The sequence below is a fragment of the Polistes fuscatus genome, unplaced genomic scaffold (genome assembly GCF_010416935.1).
Source record: "Polistes fuscatus isolate 324 unplaced genomic scaffold, CU_Pfus_HIC Scaffold6, whole genome shotgun sequence".
In the NCBI taxonomy this organism is placed as follows: Eukaryota; Metazoa; Arthropoda; class Insecta; order Hymenoptera; family Vespidae; genus Polistes; species Polistes fuscatus.
Window position 1 is genome coordinate 1,774,714 of NW_025113140.1, and position 17,231 is coordinate 1,791,944.

The 17,231-nt window shown below is 27.0% G+C and overlaps 3 protein-coding genes across 5 annotated transcripts; 1 reads left to right on the top strand and 2 right to left on the bottom strand.

The window, feature by feature from the left end:
• Positions 1 to 7,603: 7,603 nt before the first annotated feature.
• Positions 7,604 to 10,024, bottom strand: LOC122523038 (transcription factor BTF3 homolog 4). 2 transcript variants are annotated; one of them, XM_043644564.1, is made up of 4 exons: positions 9,723 to 10,024; positions 8,858 to 9,229; positions 8,454 to 8,587; positions 7,604 to 8,323 (listed from the first exon to the last, which is right to left on the bottom strand). In XM_043644564.1, the coding sequence occupies exons 1-3, from the start codon at positions 9,798 to 9,800 to the stop codon at positions 8,477 to 8,479; spliced, it is 561 nt and encodes a 186-aa protein (XP_043500499.1). In that variant the 5' UTR covers positions 9,801 to 10,024; the 3' UTR covers positions 7,604 to 8,323; positions 8,454 to 8,476. The 2 variants fall into 2 exon arrangements, with proteins under 2 accessions (XP_043500499.1, XP_043500500.1); XM_043644565.1 differs by having other exon boundaries at positions 8,442 to 8,587.
• Positions 10,025 to 11,733: 1,709 nt separating this feature from the next.
• On the bottom strand, positions 11,734 to 14,834 carry LOC122522998 (uncharacterized protein C2orf42). 2 transcript variants are annotated; one of them, XM_043644493.1, is made up of 7 exons: positions 14,675 to 14,834; positions 14,066 to 14,454; positions 13,664 to 13,987; positions 13,357 to 13,573; positions 13,073 to 13,278; positions 12,050 to 12,968; positions 11,734 to 11,966 (listed from the first exon to the last, which is right to left on the bottom strand). In XM_043644493.1, exons 2-7 carry the CDS (start codon positions 14,450 to 14,452, stop codon positions 11,797 to 11,799), a joined length of 2,223 nt encoding a protein of 740 aa, XP_043500428.1. In that variant the 5' UTR covers positions 14,453 to 14,454; positions 14,675 to 14,834; the 3' UTR covers positions 11,734 to 11,796. The 2 variants fall into 2 exon arrangements, with proteins under 2 accessions (XP_043500428.1, XP_043500427.1); XM_043644492.1 differs by having other exon boundaries at positions 14,066 to 14,457; positions 14,675 to 14,833.
• A 246-nt stretch (positions 14,835 to 15,080) lies between these two features.
• On the top strand, positions 15,081 to 16,932 carry LOC122523010 (tyrosine--tRNA ligase, mitochondrial). Its single transcript, XM_043644521.1, has 3 exons — positions 15,081 to 15,484; positions 15,560 to 16,458; positions 16,546 to 16,932. Exons 1-3 carry the CDS (start codon positions 15,339 to 15,341, stop codon positions 16,917 to 16,919), a joined length of 1,419 nt encoding a protein of 472 aa, XP_043500456.1. The 5' UTR covers positions 15,081 to 15,338; the 3' UTR covers positions 16,920 to 16,932.
• Positions 16,933 to 17,231: the final 299 nt, after the last annotated feature.

Below are 17,231 nucleotides of genomic sequence, written 5' to 3' on the forward strand. Positions count from 1 at the left end.
AAAAAAGAAAAGAAAAACAAGAAGAGAGAATAAAAAAGAAAATAAAAAGAAAAGAATTTTTATCGAATCAATGGCAGTACATATAAGAAAAAAAAAGGATGTAATATTAGATTTTAAACTAGAAATTAGAACGAATCGAACGAGAAAGTGATGCACGATTGTGGTTTATCGCAAAATATGTATTATGTACATAAATATATCCTATTATATATAAATATATATATAAAATCGAATAATATATATATTATCTTTTATTACGGGATATGTGGTTTGATTATCGAAATAAAAAATTATGATATAAATCTCATGGATTTATATAAATAATAATAAAAAATTAGTCAGGCAGGGTTGTGTCGTCGGTGTTCGTTGTTTCAAATCATTCAACTTTTATTCTCTGTCGCATAAGTATTTTATGATCGACGAAAAGAAAGAAAAAAAAATTCATGAGAATGGAGGTGGGTGGTGGTGGTGGTGGTGGTGGATGGTGGTGGTGCGTGTATGCGAGGAAAAAAAAAAGACAAAAATGAAAAAGACGTATCATTAGCTAGACAATCCTAAATGTTTCATAAACGAAACACACGTGTTTGTATGTGATGTAAATCAAAAACGAAAACGAAAGATAAAAAAAAATGAAAAAAAGAAATAGAAATCTAACTAACAATAAGAAACACAAATTAATCGTTAAAAATATAAATATAGCGTTTTAAATAATATGACGATATAGAGTATTATAAAATAATCTGTAACACCGACAATTTTATGCTTTTCGTCATTGCTTTTATCAACAAAAAGAAAAAAAGAAAAAAGAAGAAAAATATAATGAATAGAGATAAAAGAAATAAAGATATAAATAAATAAATAAATAAATAAATTTATGGCACGCGGTTTTACAAATGCGTATATACGTTCACGTATATACATATATATGTGTGTATATATATATATATACATATGTATTTATAACCGCAAGTAACTATTATACGAACGTTAAATGCATCAAAAGGTTTCCTAAATTTATTATAAAATTAAACTATCTCTCTATCTATCTATCTATTTATCTATCTATCTATCTATCTCTACCTCTTATTTCATAAAGAAGTTAAATCTCATTGGAGAAAGAGAGATAGAGATAGCAAGAAGTTACCTTGGAGCTATTTAATACACTAATACACACATTAAATGAATATTTGCGGTCTTTTGGATCTCGTAAATGAAATTTTCAAAGTTGCGTATTACATAGGAGTTTCGAAAGCTTTGAAACACACACACACACACAACACAAATATATATATATTAAATACTCTTAGCTTAATTTTCCTTTTTTTTTCTTTTCTTTTAATTTTAACATTTAAAAAAAAAATCCAATATTTTGTCTATATTTATCTCGACGAATATCTTTCTTCCTCTGACGTGGAAATTTTGTGGCTGTATTTTTCTTTTTTTTCTCTTTTTGAAAATGTTCTGAGAAGAAAAAGAAAAAGAAAAAAAAAAAGAAGAAGATAAAACGAGAAGTAAGAGAAAAATGAAAACATTTCCTTCGTTATTAGTCAGTATTAAATTATTCGATTTATAAACGTAGAAACAAATTTAAAGGTGTAATAATAATAATAATAATAATTATAATAATAATAATAATTGAAAACATAAAAAAGAAAAAAAAGAAAAATAAGTAGTGTGTGTACTACGAATACGATAAAAGGAATACGTCGTTTCGATGTAATCGTTAGAGATAAAAATGATGTATAGAAATTATCGATGTAAAGAAGAACGTGATAGTGTTTAAACGTAAACAAAATCTAAAGTAAATTTTAAAAAAAACACGAAATACATCCCCTCCATACACACACGCACACACACGTACTACACGTGTACACGCTTTCTCGTCTCTTGTAGCGCGAGATGATGATAATTAATAATTAAAAAAAAAAATAAATAATATAATAATAAAGAAGAAGAAAGGAAAAAAACCAAGACAATGCAGGAGGAAATTTTTTCTTCCCTCCCTCGCGAAGAAAAATTAAATAAATAAAAATTAAATAAATTAAGAAATAAATTAAAAAGAAAAATTAAATAAATAAGCAGAAAATAATCCGTGCAAAAAAAAAAAACGCTGCGAGAAGAAAAATATCGGCAATTTTTATATATAATTTCCTCTTTTTTTGATTATTATTATTATTATTATTATTATCATTATTATTTTGTTTCTTTTTTTTGTATTTCGTTTACGAACGACATTTATATTATTATCGATCCGTTAGATTGAAATATTGTTTCCCATGCGTGTTCCCAGCAAAGAAATATAATATTATCACGATTATATTATTATCGTCATCATTGTGTTACATAAAATTTAGATTGTATGCACATACATACGTTGCATATGCATTGTACGCGACGTAACGAAACTCGATGATAAATCGTTTTCCACGCGCTGTAACAAAGAGAAAATTTAACGTGCCGGCTATGAAAGAGAATGCATGCTCACCCCAGCCAGCCATTTCCAATTGGCAAACTCGATAAACGTTAGAGAGTGTTGGAATCACGATTTTTCACTATGTGAATATCGATTTATAAATAAAAAAAAAGAAAGAGAGAGAGGATCTCCGAACGAATCGACTTCCGATTAAGTAAAATATTAATTCTTCGAAAAAATTGTTAGAGTTCCGTAGAAAAATGTTTGAAATATTATAGACTAATTTTTATTTTTCTTCTTCTACATTTCTTTTTCTTTTTTAACAAATTTTCGTTCAACGCGTTCGAGAACCTGACATTTGACGAAAATAATTTGCCAAATTTTCTTTTTAATTAAACAAAAACAAAATAGAAGAAAAAACAACAAGAACAAAAAGATTGGAAATTTCTTTACCGAAAAGGAAACAACGAGAATTTCTTCGAGTTTCGTTAGATCGTGTATATAATATGACAAAAAGATAATAGAACAATCTATGAAGAACGAAATCGTCATCATTTTCTCTTACAATTAATCTATTTTTGATACAAAAAAAAAAAATAATAAAAGAAAAAACAAAAAGGAAAAGGGAAAAAGAACTAAAATAATAATTTCAGAAACACAATATTTAAAATACGTGCAATGTGCTATATAATTCAAAGAGATAACGGCAAATTAATAATATTATAAACGATAAATCTTCCATCTATTTCTTTTTTTTTTTTTTTTTTTTTTATTTTGTGCAATCGCGAGAAGCAACGTAGAGAAAAAAAGAAAAAAAAGGAGAGAATGAAAGAAAAATCTTTGGACGCAGCTGCGTGTTTGTCTCCAACTTTCGATCGAAAGAAATTCTAGAACACAAGAAGCTCTTATAACTTATCTAATATATCATATATATATATATATACACAAGTTCTATAAGAGCATTAAAAACCTGTCAACTATTATCCTCTGTAAATAAAATGATAAGAAAAAGAGAAAAAAAGAACTATCGGATGAAACTTTGTATGTATATATGTATGTGTCGATATATATATATATATATAAAACTTGCTGTATAAGTTAATTATTATATATAATAAATAGACCGAGAGAGATAGAGATAAAAGTAGAGAAAGAAAGAGAGAGAGAGAGAGAGAGAGAAAGATAAAAGATACGATCGTTCGTGCTAAAAACATTTTAAAAAACAATACAATCATCTCGATGAAATAATTGAAACGAAGTTAGTTCAATAAAATAAAATAAAATAAAATATAAGACACTCTTTTCCTCTCTTTTCAATGTGTTGGGTTGAGTCAAAAGTTTCTTCGTATATTCACGAAAGATATGAACTTTATAAAAATCGCATAATTCCTGATACTATTATATTAATCGGATCTGTCAATACTTGACGTGCATTTGAAAATTAACATATCATAGAGTAATTTAAAAAAAAAAAAATAATTTCAGATCGAAAGTTACTGCGTCTTGGAGAATGAATGAAAATAAAGATGAAATTCGATAAGTTCGAGAAAATTTGATTACAAATTTGCGATATTTAAGGACGTGTGATATAATATCGGTAAGTTTGATTTTGAAAAAGTGATTATAAAAATTTATATGTCAAAGATGCACCTCGCTGTAATCGACCAATCATCATTGGAAAAGTCGATCAAATCATGAAACAAATTGAACAAAACCTACATATTACAAGTTATAATATAAAGAACAATATATGGACCACAAAACAGTTTGAAATTATTTTTAGAATACTGGATACAAAATATGAAGAAAAATAGAAAAAGGGAAACTTGTGTTTCACTGTTGCATTAAACTAAGAAGAAACTATTTTGTACTCAACCTAATATTTTATAATAATCATCCTTTCTTATTATTCCCCTTACCCTCGGGGTTGGGTTGATTATCAATCTGTAAAAATGAAAACAGAAAAAAAGAAAACAAACCACGAATCTCGTTTATATGTAAAACATAACGTATTAAATAAATCATGTAAAATATGTATAAAAATGAATGAAATTGTCGTATAACTAAATAATATAATACATGAAAGTTTTTTCAAGTAAAATACCCACTAAATTACATACATATGTAATATATGTAGATCTATTATAAGGGGTATTTTACTTATTCAACCCTATTATACCCTTTCTCTCTCTCTCTCTCTCTCTCTCCCACCTCCCTCTTTTTGTTAATAAAAAAAAAAGATCTTCGAATCCTCTAATACCATCAACAAACGAAGTACTCTCTGAAAAAAGATATCTTGACTTTTCTTTCAAACTTATGTGTGTTTTTTTTAATCTTATTCAATTTATATTATTTTTTCACGACCCTTAAATATTCCTCTTTGACTATTTTGTACTTTCGTGTTACATAAAATAATGTTCTAGAAAAGACCTAGTTGAAATTTTGTAAATGCTTAAAGAGATGTCGAATTTGGAAAGAAAAGAAAATAGAAACTATTAATATGTTTATATCTTTTCTTATGGAATATTTTTCTTTTATCGATTTTACTTTGATTCTTAACGTGTATATCCTTAAAATGAAGTAAACATTACAAACACGTCATAGCAATAACATCTTCAACGAATTTACAAGTACCACGAATGTAAACAATAAAGAAAGATCAATAATAACGGAGGAATATTCAGTTATCGTTTGACTCTCGAATATACTCGACGTGGTGCTTGCATCTCTGCGGTAAGTATGTATAATTTGTGTGCGTGTATGTGTGTACATCTTCTCTTATTCAATGAAATAAGGAAGCTCTCTTGAAGTCTTTAGAAATGTAATTAATTTTCTAATTAAATTCTCTTATCGCAATATTTTCAACAACGTGTCCAAGAATAAACATTTTTAATTTAAATAAAATTTATAAATAATGATTTATCGTTTCGTCGAATTTACGCGTTTGACAATTTTTTTGTTTGTTTTTATTTCGTTTAAGTAAAAAAGAAATAATCGAATATTTGTTATTAAACGCGATTAGAATTTTGAATGACTGTGTCAGAATATTATTTTACGCTTCGTAAAATTTCGTTTAAATCGATCGATAAAGAAAGAGAGATCCAATTTATAATTGATAAAGATTATTATCATAATTCTTCCATAGCTCGTTTGCACGATTTTACATATTTTATATTCTATCGATTATTTTCTTATACGCTTATACATCATTATTATATACCACTTTAAAATTCAATGAGGATATAAGAATGATTTACTTCGATCTGCAAATTTCTAAATGAGAGATTAATCGAGATTCAATTGATTTTATTTAACAATTATTAATAATGGTTTCGTACGATTAAAAAAAAGTATCATCATCGAATGTTGATTCAATTAGATACTTCATTTATTTTATCTCAGGTATAGAATAATTATTAATAAAGATGTTAGAAAATTATTTACAGATTAATCTTCCGTTTGATTCGTAGAATCGATTTATAATTGATAAGATTATTATCATAATTTGCATAGCTCGTTTTCTCGATTTTACATATTTATGTTCGATCGGTCATTTTCTCATGCATATATTAATTTTCGCTAATATATACCCGATCGATGTTTGAATAATTATTGTATTAAATTATCCAAATTTAAGATAGTAAAAAAAAAAAAAAAAAAAAAAAAAAGAAAAAAAGATAAATATAATGAAACACGTGTATTCAGTTTCATTTTCTTTTTTATAAATAATGTGCATTATTTTTGATATAAGCTTATTGATTATTATTTAATCACACATTTAGATCAATTATTTAAAAAAAAAAAGAAATGTAAGTATAAAATTTTTATAATTATTATTAAACATAAATTATACCTTTCGTTTAAATATAATGTCAAATTGATTAATTATATTCTATCGACTAATCAATCAATCATTATTTAAATTATTATTTAATAAAAAGATCAAAATTGCATGTTCAATTACTATACTTTCCCAATTACCTTGACTGTTGACATTAGAAAAATGTCAAGATTACACGAAAGCCTCATCCATGTCATATAGTTCTTTTTTTTTATTAATTTTATTTTATTTTAATTTATTTTTTTACTTACTCATTTACCACTCTTCACAAAATCAATTTCAAAATCATCCTCGTATATGTATTAATTATACTTGAAATCTTATTGAACGATGTAGGAATGAATATTATAAATATCGTTAGTTATAATAATTCCAAGAAAAAAAAAAAAATCACATAATGCAAATGATGAAAAGAAAAATGTAGGATATATTAACTGCTTATTTCTGTTCTTACTTTTCATAGACTATATCAAATCTATGTTAAAAGACATTCCAATCAATGAAATTACTAAATATTTGATAATATAAATTATAGAACTATGGTGAAAATGAATACATTTAACATACAAGTTAATCAGAATCAATTAATTTTGAATTCAATGCGTTACGTCTTCTTTTTACTTCATTTAACAATAAATATTTTAAATACATTCTTTAAAATTAAAAAATCATTAGAGATAGAACTGAAAGTTGAAAAATAAATAAAATTGAATCAAGCAAAATGTTTGTTATATTATGCAAATATAAAAAAAAAAAATTGTTCGTTCGTATTTTTGTGTGCGCATTTTGTTTTTCTTTTTATACTTATCATCGAAAGATTAAACTTTGTTTAATGTAAGGCGTTGTTAGGTATATAAAGTTTCTATTAGATACATTATTTATATATGTGTGTATATATACATAGCTCTTATTAGTATATTTGCATACTACATATTTGATACACGTTTTATTCTACCAATGAAAATATAAATATCGAGACAATAAGATTACTGTATATAATGTGACGGAACGCATGAAATTTATATTTTTTTTTAATTCGTTTTTTTTTTTCTTTAAGTAGAAAACCGCATTTCTTATTAGTATATTTGCATACTACATATTTGATACACGTGTTATTCACCAATGAAAATATAAATATCGAGACAATAAGATTACTGTATATAATGTGACGGAACGCATGAAATTTATTATTTTTTTTTAATTCTGTTTTTTTTTTCTTTTAAGTAGAAAACCGCATTTCCAGCAAAAGAATTTATTCCATAGATTACATTACAAAATATTACACCCCATTTCTTTCTCTGTGCTGGAAAGCCACTGCAAGTGGGGTATCACTAAGTAATAGACAGTTATTAGCCATCGTCATTAACTTTATCAATTAAAATAGAAATGTTTCAATATTTTTCACCTACTTTTGCCTCATTCTATAATCTATATAAACTTTCCTTTGTTGAATATAACATTATTACAGATAGATGAACCATATCCTCTGCTTCTCGAGTGTAATTCTGTTATTTTTCTTTTATTTCCCCATTACTTTAACTTCATTTTCGGCATGTATAAAGTTAGTCATAACAAAAAATGAAAGCTAATAAAACAATACTTTTCTTTAAAAAAATCTTCGCTCTTTGTTTCAAGACGTCAGTATAACATATATAGCTATATTATAAATTTGTTATCTTGTATTAGTCTTTTAAACACGCTTGAGCAACTGAGATAAACGTTTACAACATTGTTATAGAATGTCATTTTTGTTTAAACATATTAATATATATATATGCATATTCGCGCTTCTTTTTTAATTCAGGAATAATAATGTTCTTCACTGACTAATTGAAAACAAAGTATGCGTTTAACAGATCCAATAAAGAGAGTAAGAAACATATCTTTCGTAAAAATATTTTAATTTCTGTAACAGTCTGTTTTATTTCTTGTCAACTGTTACTCATATAGTAATATTATAGTGTATGTCAAGTATTTATAACGTGTGTATAGTTACACTTCGTTTACTGGTTGCTTATGCAACTTGCATTTCTTGACTTTTAATTAAAACAATCTGTCCTGGGAAACATCTATAGAAAATAAGGAAATCTAATATGAACAATAATACTTATATTTCTAAGTATGAGACTTATCGTTATGATCTATATATTTGTGTATATATATATATTTATGTGTATATATATATACCTAGGGCTTTACCTCGACACTCGACAACAAACTCTTTAAGCTTCTGATGTAGCTAAGGGTGCTTCTTTCTTTTCCTCGATTGTGATAATTTCCTTTTTGTCGGCTGAGGCTTTATCATTTTCCTCAACTTCTTTTTTTGGTGCGACCTAAAAATAAACATGAATATGTAATAATAATACGGCTTGTCTATTTATATATTGCCTAGTCAACTTGTTCCGCTAATCGACTACTGTCTACTATAAATTTTGAAAATACGCTTATTGCCCAACCTTGAATAAACGCTAACAATAAACCAAATATAAACATTTATAAATACTGACAATTTTGAAACTCATCCATTAACCTATAATGACCTAGATCTTCTAAATTTCGAATTCTCATTTGTATTTATAAAAATGATAGAATTAAATATGTACCTCTTCTTTGCTAGCTTCGTCAAAGTTCTCAACTAAATCCGGAACTTCATCGTCCTCCTCTAGCGTTGCTTTACCAACTGCGCTACCAGCCACTGTACTTGCTAATCGTTTAAGCTGCGTTAAACCTTCTGGACCTAGTTGACTCAATATACCGGGCAACATTTCAGTTATCTGTTTGTTTTCCCCATGACCGGTAATTGCAAATGTATTAGCAGACAAACTAGCCTGGGCTTTTGGATTATTAAAATGAACGACAGTGCCATCATCCTTAATCATGTTAACTTCTTCTATACCAGGAATAGTATTAACTGATAATTTCTTCAGGCAACTTTGTAATTTCTTGTCATCTGTTGCAGCAGTTGCATGTACGACCTGAAAAGTGTCATAAATGTTATTGCTAAAAATTCCATAAATTAATGAAAACTAATAAATAATATGTATTATCATAAATATTGCAAAATAAAAAAAAAAATAAAAAAGAAATAAAACACAACTACAGATTAAATTGATCAAAAATCTTTCTCAAACTAATAATCATTTAAATTAATAATAACAAATGTAATGTAACAAAGAAATGAAAGGAAAAAAATGTATTATAAAATGATGAAAGAAAACCTGTCACAAATAAAACTTGTCAAATTAAACATTTAATTATTATCTATCAACGAAAGAAGTACGAATATTTGATAACTAAAATCTTTCTTTCATAGAAATTAATGGGGATCTACGTATATGGAAAAGGTAAAAAGTATTAAGTAATAATTTACTTAGATAAAAACAAAAAAGATAAGAAAAGGAATGATAAAAGAAAGAGATAGTTAAATAAAAATGTTGTAATAAAAAAAAAAAAGAACAATTGATGTACCTTCTTCTTGCGACGGGGTGTTCCCTTACCGCCGATTCGTACTTGGGCTTGGAGTTTCTTAAGCTTCTCCGGATTCATGTTGATACCAGTTTATAGAAAGTAAGAACTTAAGGATCGATTACAACGTTACACAAGTCAATTAATAACCGCGTACGCGTGACGGTTAATTTTTGCAAAGATTATTATTAAAACGAAGTCTTTCAAAGAAAGGTGCCGGCGAACAAACACGTGCTCTCACTTCGCCGAGTGGATCAAGAAAATGGAAGTGTACGCTTCTCTAACTCTCCTACGTCTGAGACAGCTTCCGTTCGTATTCGCTGTTTCCGGTTGAATCTTAACTCAACAGAACCAATCGCGCATCAAATTACATCGTTTAAATATCATTTATTTCTCTTCGATAATTATTTGATTAATCTTCTCGTATTATTTTATGACAAATAGGTTATGCACCATAATGATTTTTATTGAATCAAAATTTGCTGACCAAAGTTCGTTTGACTAGCGTTGTACGGTTGAAAGACACCATCGCGTAACATCGTGTGCTATGACTAGAGAAAAAAGTCATGGAATCCTCATAGATGGGATACGAGATGCATACATACATACGTACATTGGAAAACCGCGCTTTTTTTTGCCACGACATCCATAATACGCTTTTTCATTTTATTATTTTATACGATATATGTTAAAAAAGAGTAAGCTTTTTTGGTTAAAAAAAATATTGATATTTTCAGAAAAAGAAATAAATTCTCTTTTTTATTCTTTTATCTTTTACACACACACACACACATATACATACTTATTTCTCTTTTCTAGTTAAATCAAAGTTGAATAAGTTTTTTTAGCATAACAACCACGCTCACTTAATATTTACGTCTTGCTTAACCTTGAGAACCTGTAGATAAGTTTCTTTTTATTACTTTTGTGCTTATGAGGCATATAAAAGACATTCGTAATTTATACGATATAAATACGTAGTCGTTTTATCTTTTACATATTACATATTTGTTTATTTCGTTACATTACTGTCATAATGTCATCGTGTGCAAACAATTAAAAAATAGAAAATAGATGTATGTATATCCTTGTAGTATAGGAAATCAATTTCAAATAATTGGAAATTTATTATATCATAGAATACGTATTTATTAAATAACATATTAATTTAGCATTTCCGATTTAAAATATGCCACAATACGTATATACAATATTTTACATTGACACGTGTTGTATGATACATTCGTCGTTTTATATTTAAAACAAATCGAATCTTTTTTCATTACTTTTTGTCTTTTCTTTTTTTTGTCTTTACATTAATTCATCTCAGTGGTACCTGTCTAGTAAATAAATAAAAAAAGTTTTCAATATGTATTTTGCTCCTTCAAATAAAATTACTGTTAAACGCCGTAAGCTCTAAACGATTCTCTAAAACGTAATACGCAGTTGGCAAACACATTGTTCATTAAAAACACGATTTGTACCCATCTTTTTAAAAAACAGAGGTCAGTCTTTACATTTAAAAATGTTAACTCTAACGTATTAGAGTTACAAACAAAAACGCCAATACTTATATATGTTTCAGTACGTTATCTAATAAATCTTCTAGCGTATTTAAATTTTTTCAAAGCATATATATATATATATATATATATATATATATATATATATATATATAATTTTTCATTGTTTAACCCTTCAAGTACTACATCAGTTACACATTAAAATTGTTACATATATTATGATTCAATTTAAATCAATATATTCACACGAATACATAATGTATTTACACGCATCATAGAAATATACAAAGTTAATTACAACATTTTTCATATATTCGTTATTAAAATTTATGTACTGAAAGGGTTAAAGTACATTTAATTTAATTTATAATATAATGCAAAATCATTCTGCATAAAATAAATTGTAGATTTAAATATATACATTAGTATGTAATGTAAAACATTTTCTTACGTGTTTCCTTATAAAACATTTAAAACTTTGCGATATAACAAAGAAATAACAATACAATACTTGAAAATAAATACTTAACTTATACTGATATTAAACTTTTAATTCAATAATTTTTCGATAACGCTATCTTTCTCCATCTTTGGCTAGTCTCATTTTTAACGTGTCCGAATTCAAATCGAATTCTTAATTCGCCAATTTTGGATATTGGTAAAATATCCGGTATCCATTCTATTAAGAATGGTGTTGGCTCTACTTGATTAGGAGAAGTATTACCTAAAAGAGTATTATTTGATAGACTGTATTCTAATTGAAATATTTGACATATAAAATAATTTTAAATGTGAAAATGTCCTTACCAACTTTTAGATAAGTTTTCAATTCTAGCGGTTTGATCAATGCATTATTATTTGTTTTCTTATACCGATCGATATCTGTTTCCTTTCGTTTATATAATTCATACGTTCCATCTGCATTTTGTATAAAACTTCTTGTAATTTCTAAAGGTATAAGAGGTGTTTCAAAAATACTCTTTACGTGTAATATATTTGTAATTTGCCATGTATATTTTGTAAAGGTACCCAATGGTACTCCGTCTTTTCTAACAAAGGCTGTCGTCGAATTAGGTAAACGTTTCTTTTTGCCACCACAAGATATTCGCTCCCGTAAACAATCAAAAAATATTTGTGGTACATGAAATACCAAAGGATCAGGTTTCCCATTAAACTGAAAATGCATTGTTTGATTAATTCTCTCTGTAATTGATGCTAACCATTTAATAAAAGGTAGGCTTGTGTTAGCTTCATCCAAATCTTCGCATGAATTTTGATATCTCTTTATAATAGTTGGTTTTGATTTTGATTTTCTTGGTTCAATAGAACTTAAATTATTTAGACCAGTAGCACTTAATTTATTCACGTTTTTATCATCTCTTTTTCGCTTTATCGAAACAGTAGGTTGTACAGTCCCGCTTTCAGAATTAAACGTATTTCCATTATCGTATTGAATTAATGCATTCTTTTCTATCATCTTAAGTTCATTACCATTATACACTGCATTAGTATCTATTAATTTGATATTGTTTACATCTAATACTGTATTTGTATCAATGACTTTTAAATTTCCTGTATTTAATATTTTAATATTATTATCGTTTAAGATATATTGACTATTTAATATATTGTACTTTGTATCAATTTCAGTTTGTTCGTTTAAGATTTTCATTGTGTTTCCATTAAATTGCACACTATTTTGGTCAATAACTTCCAAATTATGAACCTGTAAAATAATTACACAATATAGTTAAAATAATATTTTAACAAAATACTTTCAGATGTTTATCAACTTATTAATAAATAATATATAATAGTTTAGTGCGATACCTGAGAAATAATATTATTATCTTCTAACAAACTACGATCACATTCCACTTCGATATTTTCAACAATGTTATTAGGTAAAATCGATGAATCCAAGTTCATTGAATCTAAATCAAGTCTATTTCCATCTAAACATTGCACAGTTAAAGTGTCATCACGAAATATCAACAGATGCGTTTCAGCATCATCTGTGTTTATAGGATCTAGATCTACCATTAGTTACAACACAAAATTAGATATCTTTTATGATGAAAAAGAAATATCCTTTCATAAAAAATATGTATTACCTATTCCAACTATTTTATCTTGTTCATTATTTTGTAAAATTGATATCGGTGGCTTTGGTACACTTAGATCATTTTGATCTAAGGTTATATAATAATTAAATTCTTCCGACAATTTAGGATCACTAGCAAAGGCACATATACATGCGTAAAAGTGTACACAGCGCTTTGCTTGCGACAAATTTGTTTCTACTTTATCTCCAATTGATTTGGCTGTACCCTGTAAATAAAATTTTATATATAAAATTAAACAATTCTAAAAACTTTAAAACTTGTAAAAATTAAGAGATACTTTTTTTTAGCAATTTACCTTAAACGCAGTACAACTGCAAAAACACCGATGTTCTACTCTATCTTTCAATTTAGTTACGAAGAAAGAAAAATGAAGATATCCTAAAGGATGCTTTGGCGAAGCTTTACATTTTACAGCCATAATATTTTTAGATACTCTTTGTACCAATGGTCCTGACGTTTCTGTAGCTAATAACCAAATCTCTTGTTTCATTTCATTGTTTACGTTTAAAGATGATAAAATAGAATTTCTTAACGTCAATGGCTGAGCTTCTGCGTAACATCTTAATGCAGCCTGGATATGTTGGCACGTCGATACAGATAAATCTGATGCATCTTTTTCCTAAAATTATATCTTATAATGATAAATCGTATAAATTTCATTAAATAAATTAAAGACATTATATAATATTTAACTTACGTGACATTTAAGAACACTGGTATCAAAACTCCTCTCACAAGTATCGACAAAACATAGAGCAGTTGTTTGTGAAATTAATGTTATAATTTCATTAGAAATAGTTGCATTTATTAAAGGCAACTGTACAAAACCTCGATAATCAGGACCTTTATCTCTAACTCGAACAGAGAAAACTTGAGCAGTTGAACCAGTTATTAGTTTACATGCTTCGGTTGATAATTTTCTCTTTTCTCCTGGTTCTTTAAACACTGCATCACAATACTTATTTTTACAACATAATCCACGAGATCCATTATACGTTCCACATTTAGGACATTTTCTTACACCACGTAAAGTTGCTTTTCCTAAATCAGATAATAGCTTTCGAAGGCGCTCCTCATTGGACATAGCTACTGAAAATATTAAATATATTTTTTAATATGCATCCAATAATATTTACATATTAAAAAAATTAATACTTCAAGGCATTATTTAAAAAAACAATTCGTAGAGATAAATCAGAAACATCAACGAATTGTATTTTTGTCAGGTTTTGTAACGTTTAATTCTTACATAAAATTATATATTCGTTTATTTAAAGACAAACTATTAACACGATTATGTTTATACCTTGTTATCTATCAAATTCAAATATATTAGGACGGTGATGATAAAACAATAAAGATTTTTGTCTTTCGGTCGATGATTAAGCTTGCAAAAAGTTGATTTCAAGTAGTAAATAAATAACTCATTTCAACAGTGATAATATATACATATATATGTTCACATATATGCATATTATATATAAGGAATAACATTTAGAGCAGCATCATTCGTACGAAAATGTTCATCCAGAATCTGTCTCTCAGCATCATGTATGTTGACCAATCAGAAAGAGTTAAATTCTCCTGATAACCAATATCATTTGGTAATCTTTAACAAATGAAATATTTTTATTATTTTAATACGAATTATTTTCAATAAAATTAAAGAAATTCCATTTTAAATATTTTAACAAAATATTATACAAAAAGTTACAAAATGAGGAATTATATTTATAAAAATTAGACTAACGAGTTCGTACTCTTATCAAATTTATAACCAATGATGTTTCTAACCTCTTCCGAGGTAACACGAACCTGAGCGGAAATTGTATATCGTCTATCTTGTATGTGTAAAGTTTTCTGCTGTTAAAAAGAAAATAGTTTTTTCTAAAATATATATAAATTAAAAATTTTCATTTATAAAAGAAAAATAATTGACGAAGTATAGATTTTAAGTTAAAAATATCATAATGCATATAAAACGTTTATTGAGTGCAAGAATATTTTTTCAACAAATTTATCACAGAAAAACAAATACTTATAGCAATACCGATAAAAATATATTAAAACTTAAGGAGAGGGGTATGTACGAGGATATATTTCCAAATAATTGTACGTAAGTGTTATTGATTTTTATATATACATAAAAATATATATGTACTTTTATAAATCATTTTTTTTCTTTTTACAGTAAAGAGATAACAGATTTATTAACCAAATCTCCACAATGTGTTTACGCTGGATTCGATCCAACAGCGAGCAGCTTACACGTAGGAAATTTATTAGTATTGATGAATCTTTTACATTGGCAACGCGCAGGACACCAAGTGATAGCAGTATTAGGTGGAGCGACTGGTTTAATAGGTGATCCTAGTCACAGAAAATCAGAAAGAATTGAAATCGAAGAGATACTCTTAAAAGAGAATTTGGAATCTATCAAATTAGACATAGCAAATGTATTTAATAATCACCACAAATATTTTTGGCCCGACAAAACAAAAAAATTGCAACCGTTACAAATTCTTAATAATTTGAATTGGTATAAGGATATTAATATTATTCAGTTTGTAAGAAAAGTTGGAAAATACTTCAGATTAGGTACGATGTTAGGAAGGACATCTGTTCAATCACGTTTAAATTCAGAAACAGGAATGAGCTTTACAGAATTTACGTATCAAGTTTTTCAAGGATACGATTGGTTATATTTAGCAGATAATCATAAGTGTTTATTTCAAATTGGTGGAAGCGATCAAATGGGTAATATTATGTCTGGATACGATTTGGTTACAAAAGCCACAGATAAAACAGTTTACGGTTTAACATTGCCACTTATAACCACAGAAGGTGGTAAGAAATTTGGAAAATCTAGCGGCAATGCTGTTTGGTTATCTCCTTCTAAGTCCTCCAGTTTTCAGCTTTATCAATACTTTATTAGAACCAGAGATAGTGATGTTGAAAATTTTCTCAAATTCTTTACCTTCTTGTCGCTCTCAAAAATATCCAACATTGTAGAAGAACATTTTAAAAAACCAGAAGATAGATTGGCCCAAAGAATTTTAGCGGAAGAAGTTACTCTTCTAGTTCATGGAGGTAATTTTAATTGAAAAAAAAAACAATAGTATATTTAACTTAATTATTTTTATTATACAGAATAAAAGCATCAACATTTATTTTCAGAACTTGGCTTAAAGGCAGCAAAAGATGCATCTCTGGTGTTGTATAATAAATCAATTGATACTTTAGTTAAAATGAGTGCAGAAGATATAGCCAGTGTATTCGAAGGAGCAACAGTTGTAGATATATTTGGGGAACCAGGCTTGACAGTATACGAATTAGCAACAAAAGCTAAATGCTTTAAAAGTGATCATGATACGCGTAGAATTATAGAAGCAGGTGGTTTTTACATTAATTATAGTAAAGTTACTAACTTGAATGAAGTCTTAGTACCTGGTATTCATATATTATCTAATAATGTAACCCTTTTGAGGGTTGGTAAAAAAACTTATTACATAGTACGATGGGTCAGCGGATCATTGGAACAATATAATTGATCCTAATAATTAATTTTGTCTAAATTTTTTTGTTTTTTAATTTAAATAACAATGCGTAATGAATTTTTAGTAAACGTTTAAATTAATTCTTTATAAAACAAACAATATATATGTTATGAAATTAAAGTGCACTATATTAGCGCAAGAAAGTTGGCATAGATCTTCAACAGCAAAAAAAAAATGAATAAGTGCTCTTAATTGCTCACTAATTGCTCGATCAAAATCCATAATTGCTCACTTTATTAAAAAAGCAGCACTTTACTATCTAAATGTTTTAATATTATCAGCCGTATATAAAAAAAGTTCGTATGT